The 22,472-nt window shown below is 33.9% G+C and overlaps 1 protein-coding gene across 1 annotated transcript; it reads left to right on the top strand.

Annotated features, from left to right (window-relative positions):
- Positions 1-269: 269 nt before the first annotated feature.
- On the top strand, positions 270-22,467 carry LOC122568470 (proton channel OtopLc-like). The gene is made up of 8 exons (XM_043728221.1): positions 270-1,353; positions 15,024-15,246; positions 15,543-15,657; positions 18,996-19,221; positions 19,842-19,999; positions 20,989-21,205; positions 21,340-21,502; positions 21,623-22,467. Exons 1-8 carry the CDS (start codon positions 270-272, stop codon positions 22,455-22,457), a joined length of 3,021 nt encoding a protein of 1,006 aa, XP_043584156.1. The 3' UTR covers positions 22,458-22,467.
- The last annotated feature ends 5 nt before the right edge of the window (positions 22,468-22,472 follow it).

Raw genomic sequence — 22,472 nt, 5'->3', positions numbered from 1 at the left:
TATTGTGGGCTCCTGTGTATTGATCCAAAAATTGCAATTACTCGTAGATCAATCATTCAAGCTTTAAGTCAGAAGCACTTTGTATGTCAATAAGTTCGTGCTAAATTCACGTTAATCGTGGGTGTCCTGTAAATGCTGACACGTTCAGGTCGCACCCAAAGACATTTTGATCTGGAAGACCGGTGAATAGCCTTCGAATATGTTTGTCACGATTTAAGCGTGACATCCGGCGAGCCTGATCACCTAGATCGTAATCGAAACACCTGACCATGGTGGCCGAACTAACTGACATTCCCGTTGCAAACGCAGAACGAAAGACACCAACAGCTGATCCGCAGCAGTTTAGGTGCTCGACTAAACCAAAGAACAGACCGAAGTGGATTCAGACTGCTACTCGTGAGCCTATATACAGTGTTCTCGACAGCAACGATTCTGCCAACAACTTACCACCTAACGTAAAAAACAAAGTGGTCGTGATAAGCGCCGTGAAAAGTGAAAAACCAAGAAAAAGTGGTTGCGAAGTATCTCGAGTGGAGCAAAGGGGGCTTCCATACGTTTGGCTACCGACAGACAGTAAATTAACGTTTCAAGACTCGACGATACTCGAAGAAGATGAGGATCCTCTGTATAGCGTGGTGAAAAAACCAAAAAAAGTTCAGTTAAACGAAACGTGTTGTTTCGAAAGGAAACTGCAACCGATCAAAGAACAATCGTCGGAGGAAAGGCAAGCACAGCTGGAGGTTTGTTCACGGCAAGAGGAACTTCGCCGGTGGTTACAGGTCGCGTCTCGACAGCTACCGGAACCGCGACGTCTCTTCAGTCTCGGTGAAATGTACACGAACCACTTGGGAGAGTTTGATCAGCTGCATGCGGATTGGAAGAGGACCGTGGCGGTGCCCAGAGGAATCGTTGGTTTGGTAGGACCTTACCGTGTTTACCAGAATCCGAATGAGAGAAGAGAGTACATGCTTCAGGAGGAGGAGTTGGTCGAGGAGGTGGTGGATTCTGTGAGTGAAATCGCGGCTCGCGAGAACAACGGGACCACTGAACACCATCAAAGAGCTAAATGGCGGATAAGAGAGGACGACGAGGAGACCCTGGTGCCTGATATTCGGAACATAGCTGGTCTCGAGGGATTTGCTACAGAGGCGGACAACAAGGATTTATCGGAATGGAAGAAAGTTGACGATCAAAGTACTATTGATTATAGTAAGAACGACGAGGCATTGATATCGAAGGAGGAGGATTTTAAGGGAAATATCGGTGGAATTGTTTCTGGCAAAGAGGAACGAGCAGTGGATGTGCCTGAAGAAGCTTCAACAGTTTCCACGTCTTCGGCAATGGATAAAAAGGGTGAGAGACCGATTCTTCATGTTCTGTTCTGCTAATACAGCTGTTTGTTCGACGATACTTTCGGTCTAGTAGAGGGAAATCGGTGGTAATCTCTTCTCAGTCGGTGATCTCTTCGATCTCCGGTGATCCGGTTGAGTGAAAGATGCAACTGCGGTGAGATCATCCGACACGATGGTTGCTCGAGTACAACGGTATAACACTTTGCACGCGACATAGTTTCGTTTGTCAAGACGCGATGAATTTGTATGCAAGCTGTTCGTTAGTCGTCGTACACTGTACGGTATCGGGTCGGCGACCAAAAGAAATAGCTAGCGGTAGATCCGACGTGAATCGTGCGTATACGCGTCTCGTCCAGTCGATACGTGCGAGGTTTTCTTTATTAGCGATGCATTCATTAACCAATATTCTGTTTGTCGGACTGTTTTCGATACCAATATCTAATTCGATCGATGGTTAACGGTTATTGGAACTAGCTGGCAAGGTGTTCGATGAAATCTAGGCTGTAAGTGTGAATAGCATTTAATTCTCCAATTGATTAATTTTCTATAGATCGAATGGAATAACCTACTTTCCTTTTTAAAGAGCTGCAGTTGTTTTCTGCGATAGATGAATTCCATTTTTGGAAATTTTTTATGTATTCTGCAGCAACAGTGTTATGAATCTGGGTGTTGAAACTGATCAAAATAGATCTAATAAAATATTATTTTGTACGTGGATCAGTATAAAGAATTTATATTATATGAATTGATATAATTTGTGTTTATTTCGATCGATATCTTTCTTTACTGCTGTTTTCCTTCAGAAAATAAAATTATAATTAAATCGATTATGAAGCTATAAAAATGACACTTTTAAAAATCGAAATAGACGATTAAATTGAAATTCGAAAAATCTTGGCTTTACAACTCTGTGACTTTGAATTTACCAAATATAATAAAATTGCTGTAGCGTGGATGAACTATGATCTGCAGAAGAGTTTCCATTTTAGTCAATCAACTATCTTCGCTGCTAAAGAGTACCGTTTGTACCATGAAACATATTATAATGTTGTTAACTGATGGATAATTAACGTGTACAATACACCTGCATTATGGCATGTCGGTGATGACTCACGGTACATGCCGGTCTTTAACTTTTCAGTGGCTGCAAAAACTCTTCAAATTAGCCTGCCACAGAGCCTATTAACCCCATCCTGCCTGTTATGCGGTATTTTCATACCGCTGGTTAAGGATTAAAGTCGCACGTATGTCGTGTTTCAATCTTCCCCCGTGGAACACAGTAATCGAGTTTTCACCATGACGAGGATTCTATTTGAGAATACGTCGAATGGCTCTCATGGATCTCATAGTTCCAGTACTTTTTATCGCTGTCTGCGGTAATGAATAGATGGTTTCAACTTTCGCTGTTTTTGCACCTTATCTGCCTTATTTTCCTCCCCTTTATGGTGTAGACGCGTACGATAAGTATCATGGATCTTTGATCATGGCGTTTAGTGAATTTTTTATACGTAGAAATTAATGATGAAATTGAATTATAAAATGGGTAGCGTAAATATAAATGACAGCCACATTCAAAGGATGAAAGGATTGATAAAAAAAATGTTATAATGAAAGAGAACTATCGAAATGAATTTCGATTGTTTTCTTCCAGTACCAACTTTCTTTATTGAGATCCACAGATGATAGTTTTCCGAGATAAGACAATAGACATCGTTTTAACGAGAAAATAAGTTGATTTAATACCTTTTAACATAAATATATTAAATTATCAGGTAATATTTTCTCCCAACTTCTCCAGCCATGCGATGTCGTATTGACTTTCTTTTATTTATATTCGAGGGAGAATAACAGCGATATGCGTAGAACGAATAATTTTAAAAAATCTTGAGCGTTTCTCGATTCATTCAAAGTTAACGCTCAATGAGAGATTAATCTTTTTTTTCTAATTAATACTGATTACAGTAATATAACATGTAACATAAACTATAATTCACTCAAAGTCGAAATAATAAGGTCTCCTCTGTGAGAAAAATATCAGAAAAATATTTAATAAATAATAAAGAAATAATTAAATATAATAATCTTTCTAAAATTCTAAAAAGGAAGAATTAATAGAAATTTGCAATTTACAAAATCTAAATTCAAGGATTTGTGAATTGTGGCTCGTGAATAATCTTGCATGACGAACAAATGTCGTCGGTCGTTAATGGCGCAAAGTTGAACGATCTTCGCGCGTTTCGTTTCATGGAAAAGAAAGTGGAGAGCAACGTGTCCTTTGTACGAAACATTGACGCGTGATCCAAAGAAGCATTTTGTCTTCGATGACCCTTTACTTTCTCGTTCCACTTCGTTTCCACAGTGGTATGTATCAGCGAGATCATTAATCACGAAACTTACATCGATTTATCCAACATGTGGCGCCGTGATTATTGGCCTTCTGACAGCTTTGTCGCTGTTACACATTACCACGTTACCGTTGTTAGACGACGCATCTCGAGGGATTTGTATCTTTATTTTGCCATCTACTGTAACCGGCTTCCTCAGTACAGTTATCCACTTTTGCTCGCGCATCATAGTCCCCTATTGCTTTCGAGTGCCAGAACAGTGTAATTGCATTTGCACGCGAGAGTCTGTAGACTTTGCAGAAATATTTTCTTACGGATGAAAGACATTTTTTACAGACGTTTGTGGGAAAGAATGGTGATAAATCCTTCACTCTAGCTGTCTGTATTGTGCTGTTAGTGATATTTCGTTTTCCTGTTAGTCGAAGTATGAGAATTTTAATTCTTGAACCGTTTTGCTTGATGTTTCATGTTATTGTTGAACGGTTGTAATTCTTTTGCTGAAAATAAATTTTTTTAGTTGAGTGAGCGGTATTATTTATGTTGTTGTTCTTTGAAATTTTTTGTACTTGATACTTAGTTTCTCATGAGAATATTATTATTGTACGATTAATTCGTTTGATAACAATATTTCTTAGATGTTGTGATTTTTAGCATTGCTGAAATCAAACTTAACGTCGAAATCTATGAAATTAGAATCGTGGAAATCTCATTTAGATCATAAGCGAATATGGATTCAGTGCATAATTTTTCGTTGCATGTTGGTTACGAGATAATAAAAGAAAATTCCGAATATAAATCAGCTCATGTTCATGCATTGTTGCAACTTGCTCATTATTCAATTAAATTCTTTTATTTTTTCTGGAAGTAAAACTGTTGATAGCTCCATTTCAATAGAAGATATTGTTTAGAAGCACGAGATTATATCCCGTTTTAATGAATCCATTTTTATTTCAACCTTCGTTAAACATCTTTAAGCTTCTTTAAATTTTCTCGTACTCTAAACTTTTTAATAGAAGGAGAAGAAAATTTTATTTTAGGTATTACGTCTATTAAATTTATCGAGTCTAAGCTAATAAATATAGTAGGCATCATTATTTACCGTTTAAGAATGTTCAACATTTTTCTGTCAACGTCGTTAACGTGCCTTTTAATTAATCTAATATCACATACCGTTTTCGTTTGCGTTAAATGTCACGTAGCCTTCGCGATGAACACAGATAAAGTTTCGTGAACAAGTTGTTAAGGAAGTAGAAAAATTAATTCTGTGCATTACGTGTTATACAAGTAACATATGTGTTTTCTAGCCGTTAATTGTCGTTTAGGACGTAATTAAGCGGTTGACATTTGACACTCCACGCGCTGTGAATGCCGTCCAAAATTCCCTCCGAACTTTCTCTAATGCCCTCATAAATACATATATTCTATATGTTGCATAATTTTTGTCTTGTGCCCATTTTAAATCCTTTCAGCTGCCACAGATCTTATTCATTAGTAAATGTAATTGAATGTCTTCAGACCAATATAATGTTATAGATACTTCAAACTTTAATTCAATAAATTACGATTCTTATAACTGCAGTATTTTGATATTTGAATAACTCCAATAATTCCAATAAGATTAGTTGGAGTCATTCATTCGAGTATAAAAAAATCTTAATACATTATATCAATAATTCGAGAAAAGTCACGTTTTTCGCTTTTTAATTCACATTCAGCAACTTTCCAAATTTAATATTCGATCCAACAATTTTCGAAATCCAATGATTTTGAAATATAAAATTACCACAATATTTAGTAGGAATACGTTCGTTCAAGCAAAGTATACGATCAAGAGAATGCGTTGCACAAGCACGCACAAAGGATGCGTACATCGTGAAAGCAAAGAGTAAAACGAGGTGAAAGGTATCCGTGGAAAATGTCCTTTTCCATGGAGTAGCGCAATTTTTCGCTTCGAAATCGCATTGAAACGCTCGTTTCCTGACTAACGACAAATTGTCCTTTATACACACGATCGATGCGAGTCGCGTGAAAGCAGATTCGTTGCATCGTGAAGAGCGGCCAAATCGATTTAACGTGTGTGTCGTTGCCTCGTTCATTCAAACTTTCATGAATTTTTATTCTGCGAACGGATGCAGGACGATGTGGCGAACGATCGTTTTCCAAAGAAACCGGTTGAGCGCTGAAAATGAATTTCGAACATAATTTCACGTGTCACACGTCGAAACTGGTTCTTTCCCTCTTTATCGAGGCTATTCACGATTATTTATCACGCTTTGGTATCGAATTTTAGCGTTAGAAATATCAGAATTTCTTTTTTTATATCCTTTTTAAGTATTGCTTCTCTCATGTCTAAAAATCAATTGCTGTATAAAACAGAAAGGAACATTCATATTTCTGTTCAAAGTGAAATTTGTACGTTTATTTACCAGAATTTTTTTTATGTTTATCTTAAGAGTAGAAGAGAACCGTCTTATATTTCGAAAATTTGTTAAAGACAATACGTTGTTATTTTATATAAAGCATAAAAAAATGTATTTCTTTCAAGTGTAAAAATTTTGTGAAATATAACAACTTTTGTCGATTCGATGACGAGTCGAAAGAAGTGGAATGATCTTCCTAATGTTACTTGTAGTGTTAACAACTATTCACGTACTTTTGCATCTTCCCACTTTTTTTTTTCGTTTCTTTTCCATTTTTGTTTCTCTCTTGACAAGCAATGCATCTTAATTAGAGGAATATCAAATTGGGTAGTAGTCGTCGTTTTTTTAGTGATCACGGAGCCGTTCAGTTCTATGCGCCGTAAAACGAGACGATTAGTCTCGCATGGCTGAAGTATAAAAAGAGGAAAAGTAGGAGCGTTATCATCGGCATCCTTTCAGGAAACACGTAATCCGCGAAGATACAATCAGCTGAGGAGGTTGGAACGATATTTTATAAGGCTGGTGTATACTGTGGAAAATTCTCTTTCATAGTTTCCTGACACTTTCGAAGATATATGTTATATACCAAAGGACAAATTCAGATTCTTCACATTTTACTCTGATTCTTCATGATAAATCGATGTTAGAGATTTATATTGGAAATTATTGTTTAATATTTGGCAATATGGCATTTATAGTTGTCAGGTATAATAGTAATTTATCTGGCATTAAAATTTCGGATTTACAAAATGCAAATTCTTAGAGGTAGTAATCTTGTTTACTTCCATAAACATATAAGTTTATTTCTATTCAAAGTCGATTCACAAAGTCACTTTTTATGCGAGATAAATCGAGAAAAGAGAAATTTTAGATACTATCGGTAGTTCGGTTTGAACTTTCAAGTGACCAAGTGAAAGGTACAGAAAACAGGTTCTTTATTTTTCACGAAGGTATTTGCGATGAGTGACTCATTGTCATGAAGTAAAAGTGCGTTTTAAATTGATGGAAAGTCAACCTAGACGTTTTGTTAAGTTCATCTTCATCGTCGTAAATAACCTTTTTTACTTTAATGACGACTTTACATTCTTAGTCTATAATATATAATATAACAGTGAACAGACTAAAACTTTCATTGAATGAGCACGTGTTTTGCCATACTTTTCAATTAAATACTCTTTTAATGAATTAAATTGTAGACATTTCCACTTGAATTTAAACTTTTACCAAAACGCTCACTTTTCGGTTGTACGAACCTGTTTATTCAGCTTTCCCTAAACAGAATGATTGATTCAATAAGAGCCTGATCAAGGTCAAAGAATAATTACAAATACATTGAAGATCAGCTACACCTTACTACCGCTGTAAATATTATCATTTAATCTTTACAAAATCCAAACATCATTTCACACTTTCTAAAGACTATTAAAGACTATTAAAGATCCGTTCTTCCACGTCTTAACGCAATAATGCTTGAAATTGAATAAATGAATCTTTTATTTGCGATCGATCGTTCGATTTTTACAAATTGCTCTATTATTAAAGTTACTTATATAATTTCCTACATCTATCATACTCATACCTCTAATGAGATCTGTTAAGCATGCATTAGCCGAGTTAAGGAATCGAGATATGTATGTACATAGAGGTCGATGACCTCGAGTCACGAATGGAACCGATAATTCACACAACAGGTGGTTGCGGCGACTAATTTTGACTCTTAGCGTTATGTGTCATGAACATTATGGTGTAATAAGTCAGGATTTCATGTGAGCCACGCCGTAAGAGGCGAACGATTAATCGGATCATAACAGGATCGCATGCTTGTGATCGTATTAATCTCTAGAAGTCGCTTTCGGTTCACTCGTGCGCGTTGGCGTGTCAAAACCGCTGAATGTCCTGCAACACGATCTTTTAATCGCTCCTTCCTTTAAGGCGCATCTTGATCGTCATGACATCAAACGTGTTTCGATCCGCTTGGTTGGCCATCATACGTGCTGGACGGTACTTCTGTAAATTACAGAGGACTCGCGAAACGCGATCTTTTAATTGAGTGTTCGATGCGTGGAATATTAAGAGGGAATTCCTTTATAAACATGGAAGTGAATGAAAATTATTGTAGCGGTGGATAAATCAATCATTAGAAAAGGATGTCAGAAGAGGAGAATTTTGTGCATTAGAAGTGATATCTTTAGAAAGTTGTGAATTAACGCGAAAGATTGATTCCGGATGATTATGCAAATTCATGCTTTTATAAATGTATAATTAATTAAGAAATGAAATCTAGGTGATCTAATGAATATGTTATTTTTTTGATTTTATATATTTTTATATGCATTTTGTGCATTTTTAAATAAATGCATAAACATCCGTAGCCCTTATACAGAATGATATCGCAAGTTAATTATATCGAGCATCTTTTCAGACCTTACAATCTTTGAATCGAACAGACCTTTATAATCTTTGTTATTATCTCATTAATAAACATCATAAAACATTTCTTTATCGCATATGTGTCGTAATATTGTTCCAAAATACTCAATCAGAAAGATTATCCTTCTTTTTATCAAAACAAGGATAGATATATTAATAGCATAAGAACTGAACCTTTCTTTATGAATGCTAAATTAATCACAGAAAAATCCATCTGACTGAAGATTTTTACTCTTGAAGTTTCCAACCCTTCTTGACATTTCGTGTAATAATATCAGAATTATTAATTATACAAGAAACCCTACGAAAAAGAATAATAAATAAATAGAGAAATAAGGGAATAACGAATAATAATATCGTCTTATTCGCCGAAACAAAGAAATAATATGATCCGATTGTGAATTCAATTTTGTGAAGATGCATCTAGGTCAGGTCGTTGTCCAATTCCACGAGAAATTTCAAATATCCTACGGTATCCGCCACCATCATTGCGAAAATATCAAAGTAACAGAAGCTAAACGGCACACGTTGATCGTATAGTCTTGTCGAGGTGTTGAAAACGAGGCTACGAGAAACGGCATCATCATCCTGGCGGTCATCTTCATTATCATCATAGTTCTCATCATCATCTTGGTTACCACCACCGTGTTGTGTCCCAGACCAGTCGGTATGTTCCTGGCATGTTTCTGGGTTACAAGCCATTCCGTTTGGTGGTAGTCTCTGGAGCACATCTCTCTTGTTCAGTTGCATATCGTGGTGCACGCTGCCTGTCTTCTGCTATAGGAACACACGTCAACGTTTATCATGGACGATGATTCAAGCGTGCCTGTGATGACGATTGTTTTCTTTTAAGAAAGCCCCGCGAGGTAAATTTTTGTATGTTAATTAACGTCGCGAACAGTTGGTGTAAGTAACGGGTTCTTTGTTTTTTATATAAATTTCTCTTGGACTCGTGCATATGGTGAATTATAATAATAAATGTCGAATTGATAGTTTATTGTTATTAGTTGATGACGTAGTATGCCATATGTTGATGATGTGATTGTGAGTTTATGCTTAACGATCTTTCTTCATTTTTGTTGTTTTTGTTTTTCTGAAACATTCATATTAACAATAGTGAATGAATTGTTGATTGAGATTTATTTGTTAAATGTATTATTCATAGTAATTGGATGATATAATATCTTTGCTCTGTTTAAGCGTATATGTATTTTAGTACATGTAGTTTATGTGTTTTTAACAGTATACTTATTGAATTATTTATTGTTTTATTTAAAACTTTTTTATAATATCAATCGTATTGAAATGAAAATGATTTGAATGAATCGCTAGTCATTTTCTGTAAAAGCTGTCAAAAATGCTAATAACAGGCGCCAGTTGATTTCATGATTTATGACATAGAAATAAAACTTCGGAGAATCTATTTTTTTGCAAGCATGGTGTCAGAAAGAAAATGAATTTCTTGAATCCTTCTGCCAGCTGACAGACGAGTTTCTACCTTTTTTGCAACTCTCCGACAGCGTAATGACAGACCGTATTTCAAGATAAACCGTAAGGTCTCAAATTTACGCGGTATCGACCTAAATTTTCTACCCAGCTGGGTCACAAAATTTCACATTTCACTTCATAATACCGACGATTGCTTCCAAGTCATATAAACGGATCAAAAACGATAAAACGCATTATATAATATATTCTATATTTAACTATAAATTCTTACTTTATTTACTATTTACTATAATTATTCTATAATTATTCTACTAATAATTCTTACTATTTTAATATACATTTTTAGGTATTGATTATTTTATACTCAGTTTGAAAAAGATACTCATATCTGCTTATTCTCGCACAACAGTTAACTTAATTCCTACAGAATATTAAAGTCTGATATATTTCATCATAAACATTATTTTTTCTATAATGCTAACTTTTCTTTCTTTTTTTTTTCTTTCTTTAAAGAAACAGTTTCTGTTTATATTTTTTTATTACCATTTTGATGTAAATATTCTTTTCTAAGAAATTTGATTTCATTCAACATTCTGTGGGATTTACTTCCCGCAAATTTATTGTGCCATAACGTTTAAGATATATGACTACCTATATCTATATCTTAGAATTTTTTAATTGTAAGTTATATATAACAGGTTGCGTGAAAACACACGGGCGTATTTTATGATAAATAATTTTCACCGAGCTCTGTTACCCATTTGATTAAATAGGCCAATGAATTAAGGAGAACAAGTTTTTTCATAATTCAATAGCATCAACAATTTACGATAAAAAATGTCACATTTTTTTCGTTTGAATAAAAATTACGTTCATAATATAGTACAATTTTTATCTTTAATTTTAAACTTCGAATGATCTTGCGTGTTTCTTTCCAATTCGTATTGTTTTTCTTGGCCCATTCATCATCGTGTCACTGCTATTAAGCTCTCACTGCGCCTCATCTTCTTTAATCCTCTATAGAATATTATAGTAGGGTACTGCATTTTCTACCAATTCTTATTTCAGTTATCTTTAAAAGATTGCAACTTTTTGTTATTTATTCTCTCTGGTAATTTTTTAACGCATTAACAAATATAGTAATTTATCAGGCGGTTTAAGACATTGTGGTTTTGTGTACATTCTTAATTCGATTCTTAGTAACTCAAACATTTAATATTTTTTATCTGTTACTAATAAGAATAAATAGTAATCTTGATTTAGAGAAAATAATAGGTATACATAGGAATGTTTAGTGCAAAAAAATCAATATACCAATGGATTAATGGGATCAAGACTATCCAGTCGCAGATCTGAATCTGTTTCAAGTGATTATATTACAGGCTATATTGACAAAGTTATATTTCTCAATCATTTAAACATACTCTATTTTTATTTATTCCCACGACCAGCGTAAACGGTACCGCAAAATGATATTAACGGTACTATGGATATGTGAATACAGAGTTACTGTTGATGATCTTCGTAAAATAATTGTCGAATGTTGACCCTTCACCTTCAGGTTATGACGTTGCATAATCAGGAATTCATCTCTGTAGAAGTCTACCAATAGCACTATTGATTTTGTACGAAGACCGCCTACAGTTTGAAAAAGTAATAATAATTCATATCACGAAGTAACGGAATATTCTTCGGCGAATATGCTTATCGAACATTCTGAAACGAGTCGGTATTCATGACTGTCCATTTATTACAGATCATTATGAACAATCCTTATAACCACCGACGATCGTTCTTCACTTTGCCGATTTCAATCTCTGTCGAAGAACAATAAGAATCCAGATGATCTATCTGGAATATCGTTTGAATATCGGTTGACGTTAGATTAGTATGAATGGAGGTGAGATTAGTATTTCAACTATGTATTTCTATGATCGTAATGAAGTGATGTTCTCTTGTACTCGAGCGGGTTTATGTGTATAGAGAAAAAAGGTCAGTTTTCCCTGGAATTAATTGAACCGTTTAATACAACAGTGTTAGAGCGTAAGTCAAAAAAGTCGATTACTTGATAGTGAGGATAAATTAAAAATTCTGTGAGGGATCGAGTGGGCGATTCTCACTTAATGTGCTATTCATCGGGAAACCAATAAAGATATACTTACATCACTTCTGCATAAACTAGAATGAAGTTTACGCTTTCGAGATGTGGTGTTAAACGAAATACGCAAAAAACTGGCTTACATTACTTTTGCCTTAAACGACTCAATTATACGGTAGCGCGGGCCCAGTTAATTGCCAGTGACTTAACAAATCTCGAGAACGTCTATATATGTACATGGATATCAGAGTAAGAATAAAAAATGTAAAGGAAAACAATTATTTGCATTGTGGTTGCATCAATTAACGAATTTACGATGCGGCTTTCAAAGAAATGAATTCTTTTAATTTATCAACGCTTCATGGTCACTTGCGTTTCAATCGTGAAATAGTGCTTTGATTTTTAATTCCAACTATTATGACATATTCTATTTGATTATTTTAGTGGTGACGATATTTGAGAAAAATTCACGGCTAATATATTTTTGTGGATTTAGCTTCTTATATCATCTATTGGGCAATTTTATGAATTCTGCAATTTTAGGAATATTTAGTAGTAAATTTTTACTTTTTGCTTATTTATATTCATCTATGTAGATTTATGATCACTTTTTAGAAAAAACTTGGTCGTGTTTGTAAGCTTCTAAGATAAAGCAATGTTCTTCCATCTGAGCTAAATATACATATAATGAAACTTGATATTAATTGTCAGAAACGCTACAAATTTTTCAACCTAATATTATGAGGTATAATATTATAACATACTATTGATTTGTCATAATTACGTTCTTAATCCTCGATATATTTTTGGATTTCGATTTATCATCAATATCATGTAATTTCCAATATTATCTGTTATGACGAATATCATTACACTTTTGGCCTGTCATAATTGTTTCTAGCTTTTAATACATTAGTAACTTTTTGTTTACCTTGTTCATTAAAGCGATCGACTTTTCTAACTCTCGGATCCGTTTCGTCGCGTTTAGAACGTTTTTAAATCAGTCGAGTCGAAATTACCGAAGGAACAGTTGGACGTACGAATTCCTCTAGCGAAAGTTGCTCGTATTACTCTACTGACCCAAAAGGCCACAGAGAGTGGATTTAGTTAACGAGTCTCCAAATGGAATTTGGGCAAGAGTTTCGAAAATCCACTTTATCTTAAATACGTGTATCATGATGATAATTCCTTGCTACTCTGTTATACATACAACTGTTAAAGCTAATGAAATTTTAAAAAGTGGTAACTCTTTATGTAAATTAAACTCAAGAGTCCTTTCTAAGGATTGTAAAAGTAAATTTATTTCGGTTTCAGGATAAATTTTGAAATGATGAGTAAATAGGGCAAAGTAGTAAGCGAAGAGCAGAATGAAATCACGAATTTTCAAGGAAACTAAGTAATTGAATATTTAGTTAAATATCTGAGTTTAGAGTAACAAATAACATATTAATGATTTTTCTTTTGAATACACAAGTTTTACTATTTGATTTACTATTTTAATATTCATTAACTGATATTAATATTAATTAATTGATACTGTTATCTTCATTTTTTTAATAATCTATAAGTTTAATGTCTTAAAGGTTTAACGATAATGAACTTTAATAAAAAAACTTTAATAAGTTTAATGTTAATAACAATATAATGCTAACCTTGACTGTCGAAACTAAATGGTTATGACAATCTAAATTCTGTAATAAAAACGAAAAAAAGAAGATATAGCAAATTTCAGAAAAAGATTACTCAACAGAAAATCACCAGGTAGAGAATTCTTTTAAAAATGACAAGTTTAATACTAATTATGTGAAGTATTTTCTTTTTTCATGAAAGAGAGTTCCCAAAATTTTAACAGCCATTCAACTTATTATCAGAATCTTTATTCGTATTATATAAAATTTTAATTTATGCAAGCATCTGTATGCATATTACGGTTCATTGGTCTACAATTTCATCAGTCTTCTTAATTAGTAAAGTTGTATAATGAAGAAAGTGAAAAGGCCATGTTCCAGTCTGTTTATGTGACTTGAAAAAGATTTGAGATCAACAACTCTTCGAATCTATAGTAATTTGATGGTATGTAGCCTAATCTGATGCATTTTTCATGCTCCCCAAGTTTCGTGGCCATTCTTCTTTCAGTTTCTCTTATTTACACTTTCCCACCTGGATATATGTTATTGTTTTATATATACATTATTTATATGTCTTAAACATATATACGTCTTATATATATAACTTTTACTAATTATACATCTAGTGCTTTGTATGCAAATAAGTACATTTTTCAGTGTTCTTCGATCCTTAGTTCCTGAGTCTCTGAACGAAAATGAGCAATACGTAGTAAAGAAACTTCTGAAAATAAATCAAATATTTCAGAAAAAACTATGAAATTATTTAAAAAATCTTATTTTAGTGCATCTATAGAAAAAACAAAAAGGAAAATAATTTTGTTTTATGCAAATAATTGAAATACATTGAACGAATGTAAATATATAACAACATATCAAAATATAACAAAGAGTTTCTTATCATCAGAATTCTCAATTACTATTGACAGTTACGTTTACGTAAAACTTACAATTACTATTGACAGTTACCTAAACGTAACTTTCAATAGTAATTGTAAGTTTTAAACGATTTAAAAAGAATGCTTGAAAAATTATATACTACTATTTAAACTGTACTTTATAATAATATAAAAATTAAACTAAATTATACTGTTTAACACGTCGTTTAACGCGTCGCGAAGTCAAAGTTACGTGGCCGCTCAGCGTGAAATTTTTTCTTAATGCGACAACGTAACGTTACCTGTCTCCGGGAGCACCCAAGCCATGACATGACATCACTGTGGAGTCATCCGCACTCGATACGTTAAAGATCCTTGATCTTTAATCTCTAAAGATCATTCATTAATCTTCTTTAACAATTTCAGCCAGCAATGAACAACACGACAAGGACAGCCTGAACGAGACAGGAAGCACGACGGGTGGCACCGTGGAGGGTGCACCTGGAGGAACCCCCAGTAGGGGTGAAAGGAACACCGAGGCCGAGACAACCACTGCAGAAGCAAGGGCCGCTCCATCCAGGTCTCTGGTCTCCAGGATCCTTTCTAGGACACGATCTACGAGCGATCTACTGGATCATTCTGAACCCTTGTAAGACCTCTCTTCTCATACAGCTTATTGGATCTATATACATTTAATTTTCGAACGATGTAAAAAGGGAATAAGTAATGGTTGTCTTCGATTTCATTGGGTAAACACTGTAATTTTATAAATTACGATACGTTCCGCGCATTATACGAGATAGGTGAAAACAGTAATTTATCAGAAGGCAGAGATAAGTATTGGCTATGATGAACTCACGATGAATAGAGTTCATGTTTATGGTGAGAATTGACGAGGTGAAGATCTCGCGGTCGACGGTTCGGTTTTTATGGTGATTGTTACAGTTCTCAACTATGGATCATTCTCTCGAACGTTTACGGCCAGCTTGTCGTGGTGCTGATGATCGCTCTGTGCTTGGCCGAGGTCATGGACACTCCTGTTCCTTTGCTCAGTTTGCAGGTATGCAGAGAGATTTTTTAATTTCAAACGGATTCGTTAGATTTGAACCTTGTTGCGTTTTTTGGATTACTCTCGATCTAATTGTGTTTCTTAGTGTTACAAAATTTCAAGTTTAAAGAAAGTATGAGAGAATCTCTGTTCGTACATATTGTTCCAATTTTATGCGAAGTCTTTCTTCGAATATTAAAAATCTTTTCGTGAAATCTTTTGCTGAAATGTGAGCAGAATTGAAACATAAAAATTCGATGACCGGAGCAATATTAAATAAGATCTGTTTATTAGTCTAAACTATTCATTTATCTAAACGCACCATCATTAATGTAGATAACTTACGATCATAAAAATTGGAAAATTTAGCACTTATCCTAAACATCAAAGAGTAACAGATGTTGAAGGCGTTCGAGCCATAAAATACGAATATTATAGCAAGGGACAAATTGCGAAGTGAATATGTGAAATAAACATATCACGTTCGGTAGTATTTCATTTAGCTACCGAGAAACATGTGCAGCATTGGATTATCATTTTAGTGTTGCTGTTGCATCCAGAATGTAGAGTCTCTAGTTTTTACCTGAGCTCTTCCGCGTACACGTTCGTTCCCATAACGTCGTTAGACATAAAACTTAGTGAACTTTCTTCTGTGCTTTGTGGATTTTATGATCGTTTCGTGTAAGATTTTTTGAAATTTTCAGGTTAGATAACGGTACGATAACGCTAAATATGGGATAATTCTGGTGAACTGTTCATCCTAGATCACGCTTCTTTCTTAATACGCTATAAACGCAAACGTTTATAGGTTTTACGATAGTTAAGTCAATTACTGCGTCTTTACAGCTATGAAACACATACCCATGTGATTTTTCATTTGAATCGTTAGAGGTTTAAATAACAGAATGGTTTTGCAGTTGCACATCTGTGAATTAATATTTATAGAGGAAATGGAAGAATACATAGTGACATTTCATATCGCGTTAAATCTCTATTAAAGTAACAGGGTTTTGATTTCAAATTTTGATAAGTTCCATGGTCCTAGGATATAAGGATGATTTGTGACATGGTCTTTTGATTCCATCGAAGATGGAAAGATAAATATCGAAATTTTATTTTGTATTAAATTTTGATCAAAGTAGCACGGTTTCAATTTCAAATTTTGCCAAGACCAATTTCTTCAGTGGTTCTACAACATTAAAATGATCTGTGTTATATATGCTTTCATCCAAAAATAGTTTCACAATCCTAGAATGACGCTGAATGTACCATGTACTCAGCCTGTTTTCATAATGCTGCTGAAATTAATCTGCAGAGTTGTAGACTATAGACTTGTATAATCGTGAACAAATATGATGATTTGTGATATGACCCTTCGATTTACATGTTCTTACAACATGAGTCTACAGCTTCAGGGTGATCCATGGCAATATATCCTATATTCGATGTGATTCTATGACCTTTGAGTGGTTTGCGGCTTAGTCCCACTTCCTCGGCGTAATTGCAAATAATTTCCCACGTTCTCATATTAGGCTAACGTTTGATCCCTTAATTATTTAGTACTATCAGATAGGTACATGTATATGTAACAAAATTGTCTTGCCTTTACATTTAAATTTATTTAAAAGTAAATATCTTCATATGAAAAATGTTACTATATACATACTTCTACTGATAAACGATATCCTATACTTGTAATTTGTTTTTCTGTACAAAGTAACGAGATTTATTCTTCATATTAAAATACGTAATAATAATTTTTCTTCTATAATTTTGTGATTCGTATAATTATGAATTACGTCGTGTGAAATATATTTAAAGATAGATTTAATTTTTAGTTTTAATTCGACATAGCTATAGGTATACTGTAAAACAATTGAAATGAGACAGAATTTATGAGAATTATAGCTATTGCATGTTAAATTCATTACCCTTGCAGTAATTAAAGTAAAGATGTAATGAATATAATCATAGAATTAATCACTATAGGATGTCCCTGTTTTTTCCAGCCATATGTTGTTAGTATATTCTATGGATTAAGGCAAGAAAAAAATTTCATATAAACGTATCAAAATACTTGTACAATTGCAATTACAACTCCATTTCAAAATGTTCCCTATTCCCGTCAACGCAAGATTGGCTGCGGTAATAAATTGAATTTATTGCTTTTTGAAGTTCTCGTTTATTACTTTTTGAGGTCGAAGTCGTAGAAGTGTTATGTCTAATTTGATCTATTCATATCTAGTACCGTAGTAACGTACGTTCGTTACTCATTTCGAATATTGATTTTTTTTTGTTACAACTCATTAACAATGCCTCCATTGGCATATATTTATATCACATTTCTTTCTTATTTTGATTTATAGAATATACCGATAACGTATAACCGGAAAAGACTGGAACATCCTGCATATACTTATATACGTATATACATATTCAAAAATCATGAATATATTGTATCTCAAGGACTATTATGTGATCATGGATACAATTATATTGGTCAATAAAATGCACTATCGTGATTCGTAAGGAAGCATCATGAATCTATCGAGAACAGAAACATGAATTACTGTTACCATTTTTGTCATTTCTGTCCATTTCAAACGGCATTCGTAATTAATTTCACCAATTGTATTATGCTCTCTTGACTAAATTATGAATCAGTTTGACTTGAAACATTATGTTATTACGGTAACCGTCATTTGAAACATTGGAGTTACGATTTCCAAGCTGTTTATGACACAAACCGTATTTCAGCGCACGATGAACTCATGAAGTTATGTATTTCTTACAGTCTGTGAATTACGATGAATCGAGGACCCTATTCTATCTTCCTACCTGTCTTTCGTATTCCTGGACGTGCCTTCTTGTTCTTTTCTCTATAGCATAGTTCATAACGATAATAGTCAAAGAGATATTGACGACGAGGATGGATCATAATGGTATTCATGAGTGGAGCATTGAAATCGGTGACAATTGAAATATTTTAGAAATTAACGTGTAAAATAAACTATAAAATCATAGAATTTTTAAACATGTAATTTTTCAAGCTTATTAATAAAAGAAAGATATAAATAGATTTCAGGGTCAATATAATTGTGTTTTAATTAAGATACAATTAATGATCTATGGTCTTTTAAGCGATAACTCGTGTTGTTGTTATCTCATTTATAATTACTTCAGGTTGTTAACTCTCTTAATTCTTCAGGTATTGAAAAATTCTTTTCCAAATTTATATCATTCTCTCCCCAAACTTTTCCATTTATTCGTGTAGAATGTACATTGTGTAAAAATGTATATTTTCCAAGATTTCGATGTAATTTTGTTTATTTTACCACTTGAACTTGCAGGGCGTATTCCTGATGTACTTGTACGTAGGAAGCATAGCAGTGATCATCAGCATCTATATTTGGGTATTGATAGACAGCTGCGGGAGTCTCGGTACCGGTGCAACCGGTATGGACGATGCGGAACTCGGTGGCGCGTCTTTAACCAGGTTTGGATCATTGAAACGTGCTCACATCTCGCGATCTAGAACAGCACCGACGAGTTTCTACATTCGGGTTGGAGCGCTCCGTGAGTGTTTTTGGCCACTTCAACGCCCATCAACATCTTGCCTTATCGATTAACTATTTACTACTTTAATGCAACATTTAGTACGAAACATTATGTTGAAACATTAGATAGAATTTTGCATTCAGCAATTGATGGTATTCAGTTGTTATTTGGAGTAGAGAAGTCAGAGTTGTAAAATTGAACTTCGATGAAAGTATAAAAGTCAGTCTTCTGTGTATTTAGTTCTTAACTTTTTCGCAGATGAGTTTCTCAAATATCGAGTAATCGTATGCTAAAGGCGTATAAATACATCTTATAACTTAAAATCATTTTTATTTCCAGTTATACATATTGCGTCACAATTAATTATTTAAAGTAATAAAACGTTCATGCATATTTTACTTTATTTTTCCATGTTTATAAAAACGGTCTATCGATAGATTACATATCCATAAAACTATTTATTAATAATCTAACATCTACAAAGGTATTTATTCGCTGAAAGCTTTCGATTTTAAAGGAACCATAGCAAAAGAGTTAATTCATGTCAGGAGTGTGATTCGATATTATAAGGCAATGTTGATTTTATATGAAAAAAGATTTAAGGAAGATAGCATTGAAAAATGAACACGTTTAAACAGTTTTCGGTTTGGCGACTCTCGTCTTCAACGGTTTAGAAATGGCGATGCATTCCATGATGCAAGGGGCGGAATGCTTGAGCGACGTTGTCTTTGTACATCCGGTGCTTCATGGGCTATTTACGTTTCTGCAGATGCACTTTCTCTTCGTAAACTCGCAGGTGAGCAGATCTTAATTGATGTTTGTGTAGAATCAATTGGATCGAGGCTATCGAAAGCGAAATCTTAAGATTAATTGAGGTGATACTTCTAATTTTTCGTTTTAGTTGCTCATCCTTCTGATATGTGTTACTTTCATTTTGCTGTTTGATTCAAAGGTATAAAACGTAAATGATATACCAATCTACATATACGATAATTATTGTTGATAAGCCATTTTTAATTAGACGAATTAACTTGAGATAAAATTTTCACTAGAAATAAGTTTTCCACAGTTTTACATATTTCATTAATACGATGCCTGCTAACACAATGATCATCGGTGACTCACGTTACTAAATTTTTTAGAATTTTCGTAGACTAAACAACTTTTAACGATGTGCATACACATCATATATATATATGACTTGGATAACATTGTTAGAGAAAGTGTGTAAATACAATATAATATTTTGCATAAATTAAATGTTATGATGTTGTATATTTCAATGTATGGCGACTTCCACGACAAAATACATAAAATTCGTGTGGCAGTCAATCGCTCCTTTGATTTGTATCATATTTCTTTAATGACATAAAATATTCGTTTGTATAATATTTATGAATATGTGATATTTTATATATAGGTGGTTTTTTTAAAAGCAGAGCAACAAATGTGTCAAATGCACGTATTCCAATAATAACTAATCAAGTAAATTATAACTCTCTAATTTAAGGACTAAGCTATGGAAAGTTCAATTATAAAAAAGGAACTCGATTTTACTAAATTTTTTATAGGTTCACTTTCTTCTTGAAAATCCAATAACGTTCTCTTTTACGATATTTGAAGATATAATTTCTAAAGATTATCAGCGATTATTAACAAGATACGTAGCTGTTCGTAATTGACCCAAATGTTTTTAATTCTTTGAATTTTTACTATCACGGTGTAAAATAAACTAGTGAAAGTAGGATCAACAAGCTGATGGAGTTGACTATATTTTATTTATAGGTTCTTGTGGAGAGATTCGGTTTAGCAGCGAGGTTTGGATTTATACATCTAACTGCCACGAATATTGCTGTCTGGGTTCGTCTAGTGATTTGGGATTCTGCTCAAGAATGGACATATTTTGTCCATTTAGCTCAACGAGGTCTCCACAATTCTGCTTCTCCGTTGAATCTTCGAGGATTTCCGGAATCTTTGACAAGGCATTCTCGAGATCTGATAAGTATGTTTTACGCAATGAACATTATTTCAATGTGAAAACAAATATTATAAGTGTGCATGTAAAAAATTATATCAATTTATAAAATGTACGATATAAAAATATGTTTCCTTGATTTTTTATTTAATCTTTTTCAGATCATTCTCCAATAGAAAAGCAAGTTTTCCAACCATATCAACCTATCTCGAACGAACAAATCTCCCAAGTGATTGCATTACAAGAATGTTTGAATACAAACACTCTCGGACAATTATGGACATCGAGCATGCCATTTCTTTATCCGTTTATTGTGCAATTTAGGTATATTTTATATCGCTGATCCATTTATAATTCAAGATCATAATACCCTAAAATCTACATCTAAACAAAATTTACAGCTTGAGTGATCTAAATTTCATATTCTTTCCAATTTGATTTCAGTTTAATTGCTGCTGCAGTAACTTTTGTAATGGGTCAGAACGTGGGTCGAAATCGGTTGTCACACAAGCAGAAGTTCCACGGTAGCAAAGATCTGACGAGTCATACCAAAATCGGTTGTGATGGCTCCAGCAAAGGTTTATTCCTAGGAATACTATGTATGGTAGCCGGCATAGTAGTTATACTTATATTTCTGGTCGTAAGAGAAGACGAACATTTTCCTTCGTCGACTTTATCCTGGTTAACTTGTGGCACACTGACCAGCATTTTAATATTGAGTACCTTAATGACAGCCAGTGGACTTGTTCAAGTTCGTCAGATGTCCATAGTGTCAAGGGCACCAGCCATTTTAGATAATTTATTATCAAACGTGGCTCTTTTCGGAGTTCAATTATACTCCATTTTCACGATCGTTGTTTCTGCCTGTTCCTTGGCTCTGCTAGAGGACGAAAGCGACGAAACACAAGGAAGACACATCATGCTACTCATAGCATCGATTCTACAACTGATCCAATGTTTCGCTCAAAGTACACTGATCGCCGAAGCATCGAAAAGATCTTGCATAGCTCGTTTTCAAATAATAGCGAAACCAGCCAGGCAAGTGATCACTTTTCTGCTGTTCAGTAATTCCGTTTTGTGGGCCTTTGATACTGTGATCACACAAAATTGGATCTCGCAAGAACTGCAGCTGAGATTCTTCGGGGTTCTCGCCTGGGGCGTTATATCCAGGATTGGATTGCCCCTGTTGATCTTTTATCGGTTTCATAGTTGCGTACTGCTACTGGAAGCGTGGAATAAATGCTATAGGATGCCAAGGGGAGAACATCCGCTCAACTGACGACACAGACCGCTA

The sequence above is a fragment of the Bombus pyrosoma genome, linkage group LG6, assembly GCF_014825855.1.
Source record: "Bombus pyrosoma isolate SC7728 linkage group LG6, ASM1482585v1, whole genome shotgun sequence".
In the NCBI taxonomy this organism is placed as follows: domain Eukaryota; kingdom Metazoa; phylum Arthropoda; class Insecta; order Hymenoptera; family Apidae; genus Bombus; species Bombus pyrosoma.
The sequence above is the reverse complement of the archived record's forward strand: the minus strand, read 5'-3'. Positions and strand labels throughout refer to the sequence as shown.

Excerpts from the sequence above, each read along its gene's own strand:
- LOC122568470 (XM_043728221.1), top strand. The coding sequence starts at position 270 with ATGGTGGCCGAACTAACTGACATTCCCGTTGCAAACGCAGAACGAAAG. Across the intron at positions 15,247-15,542 it reads CTGGATCATTCTGAACCCTT|TTCTCAACTATGGATCATTC; the intron begins GTAAGACCTCTC and ends TGATTGTTACAG. Across the intron at positions 20,000-20,988 it reads TTCTCTTCGTAAACTCGCAG|GTTCTTGTGGAGAGATTCGG; the intron begins GTGAGCAGATCT and ends TTTTATTTATAG.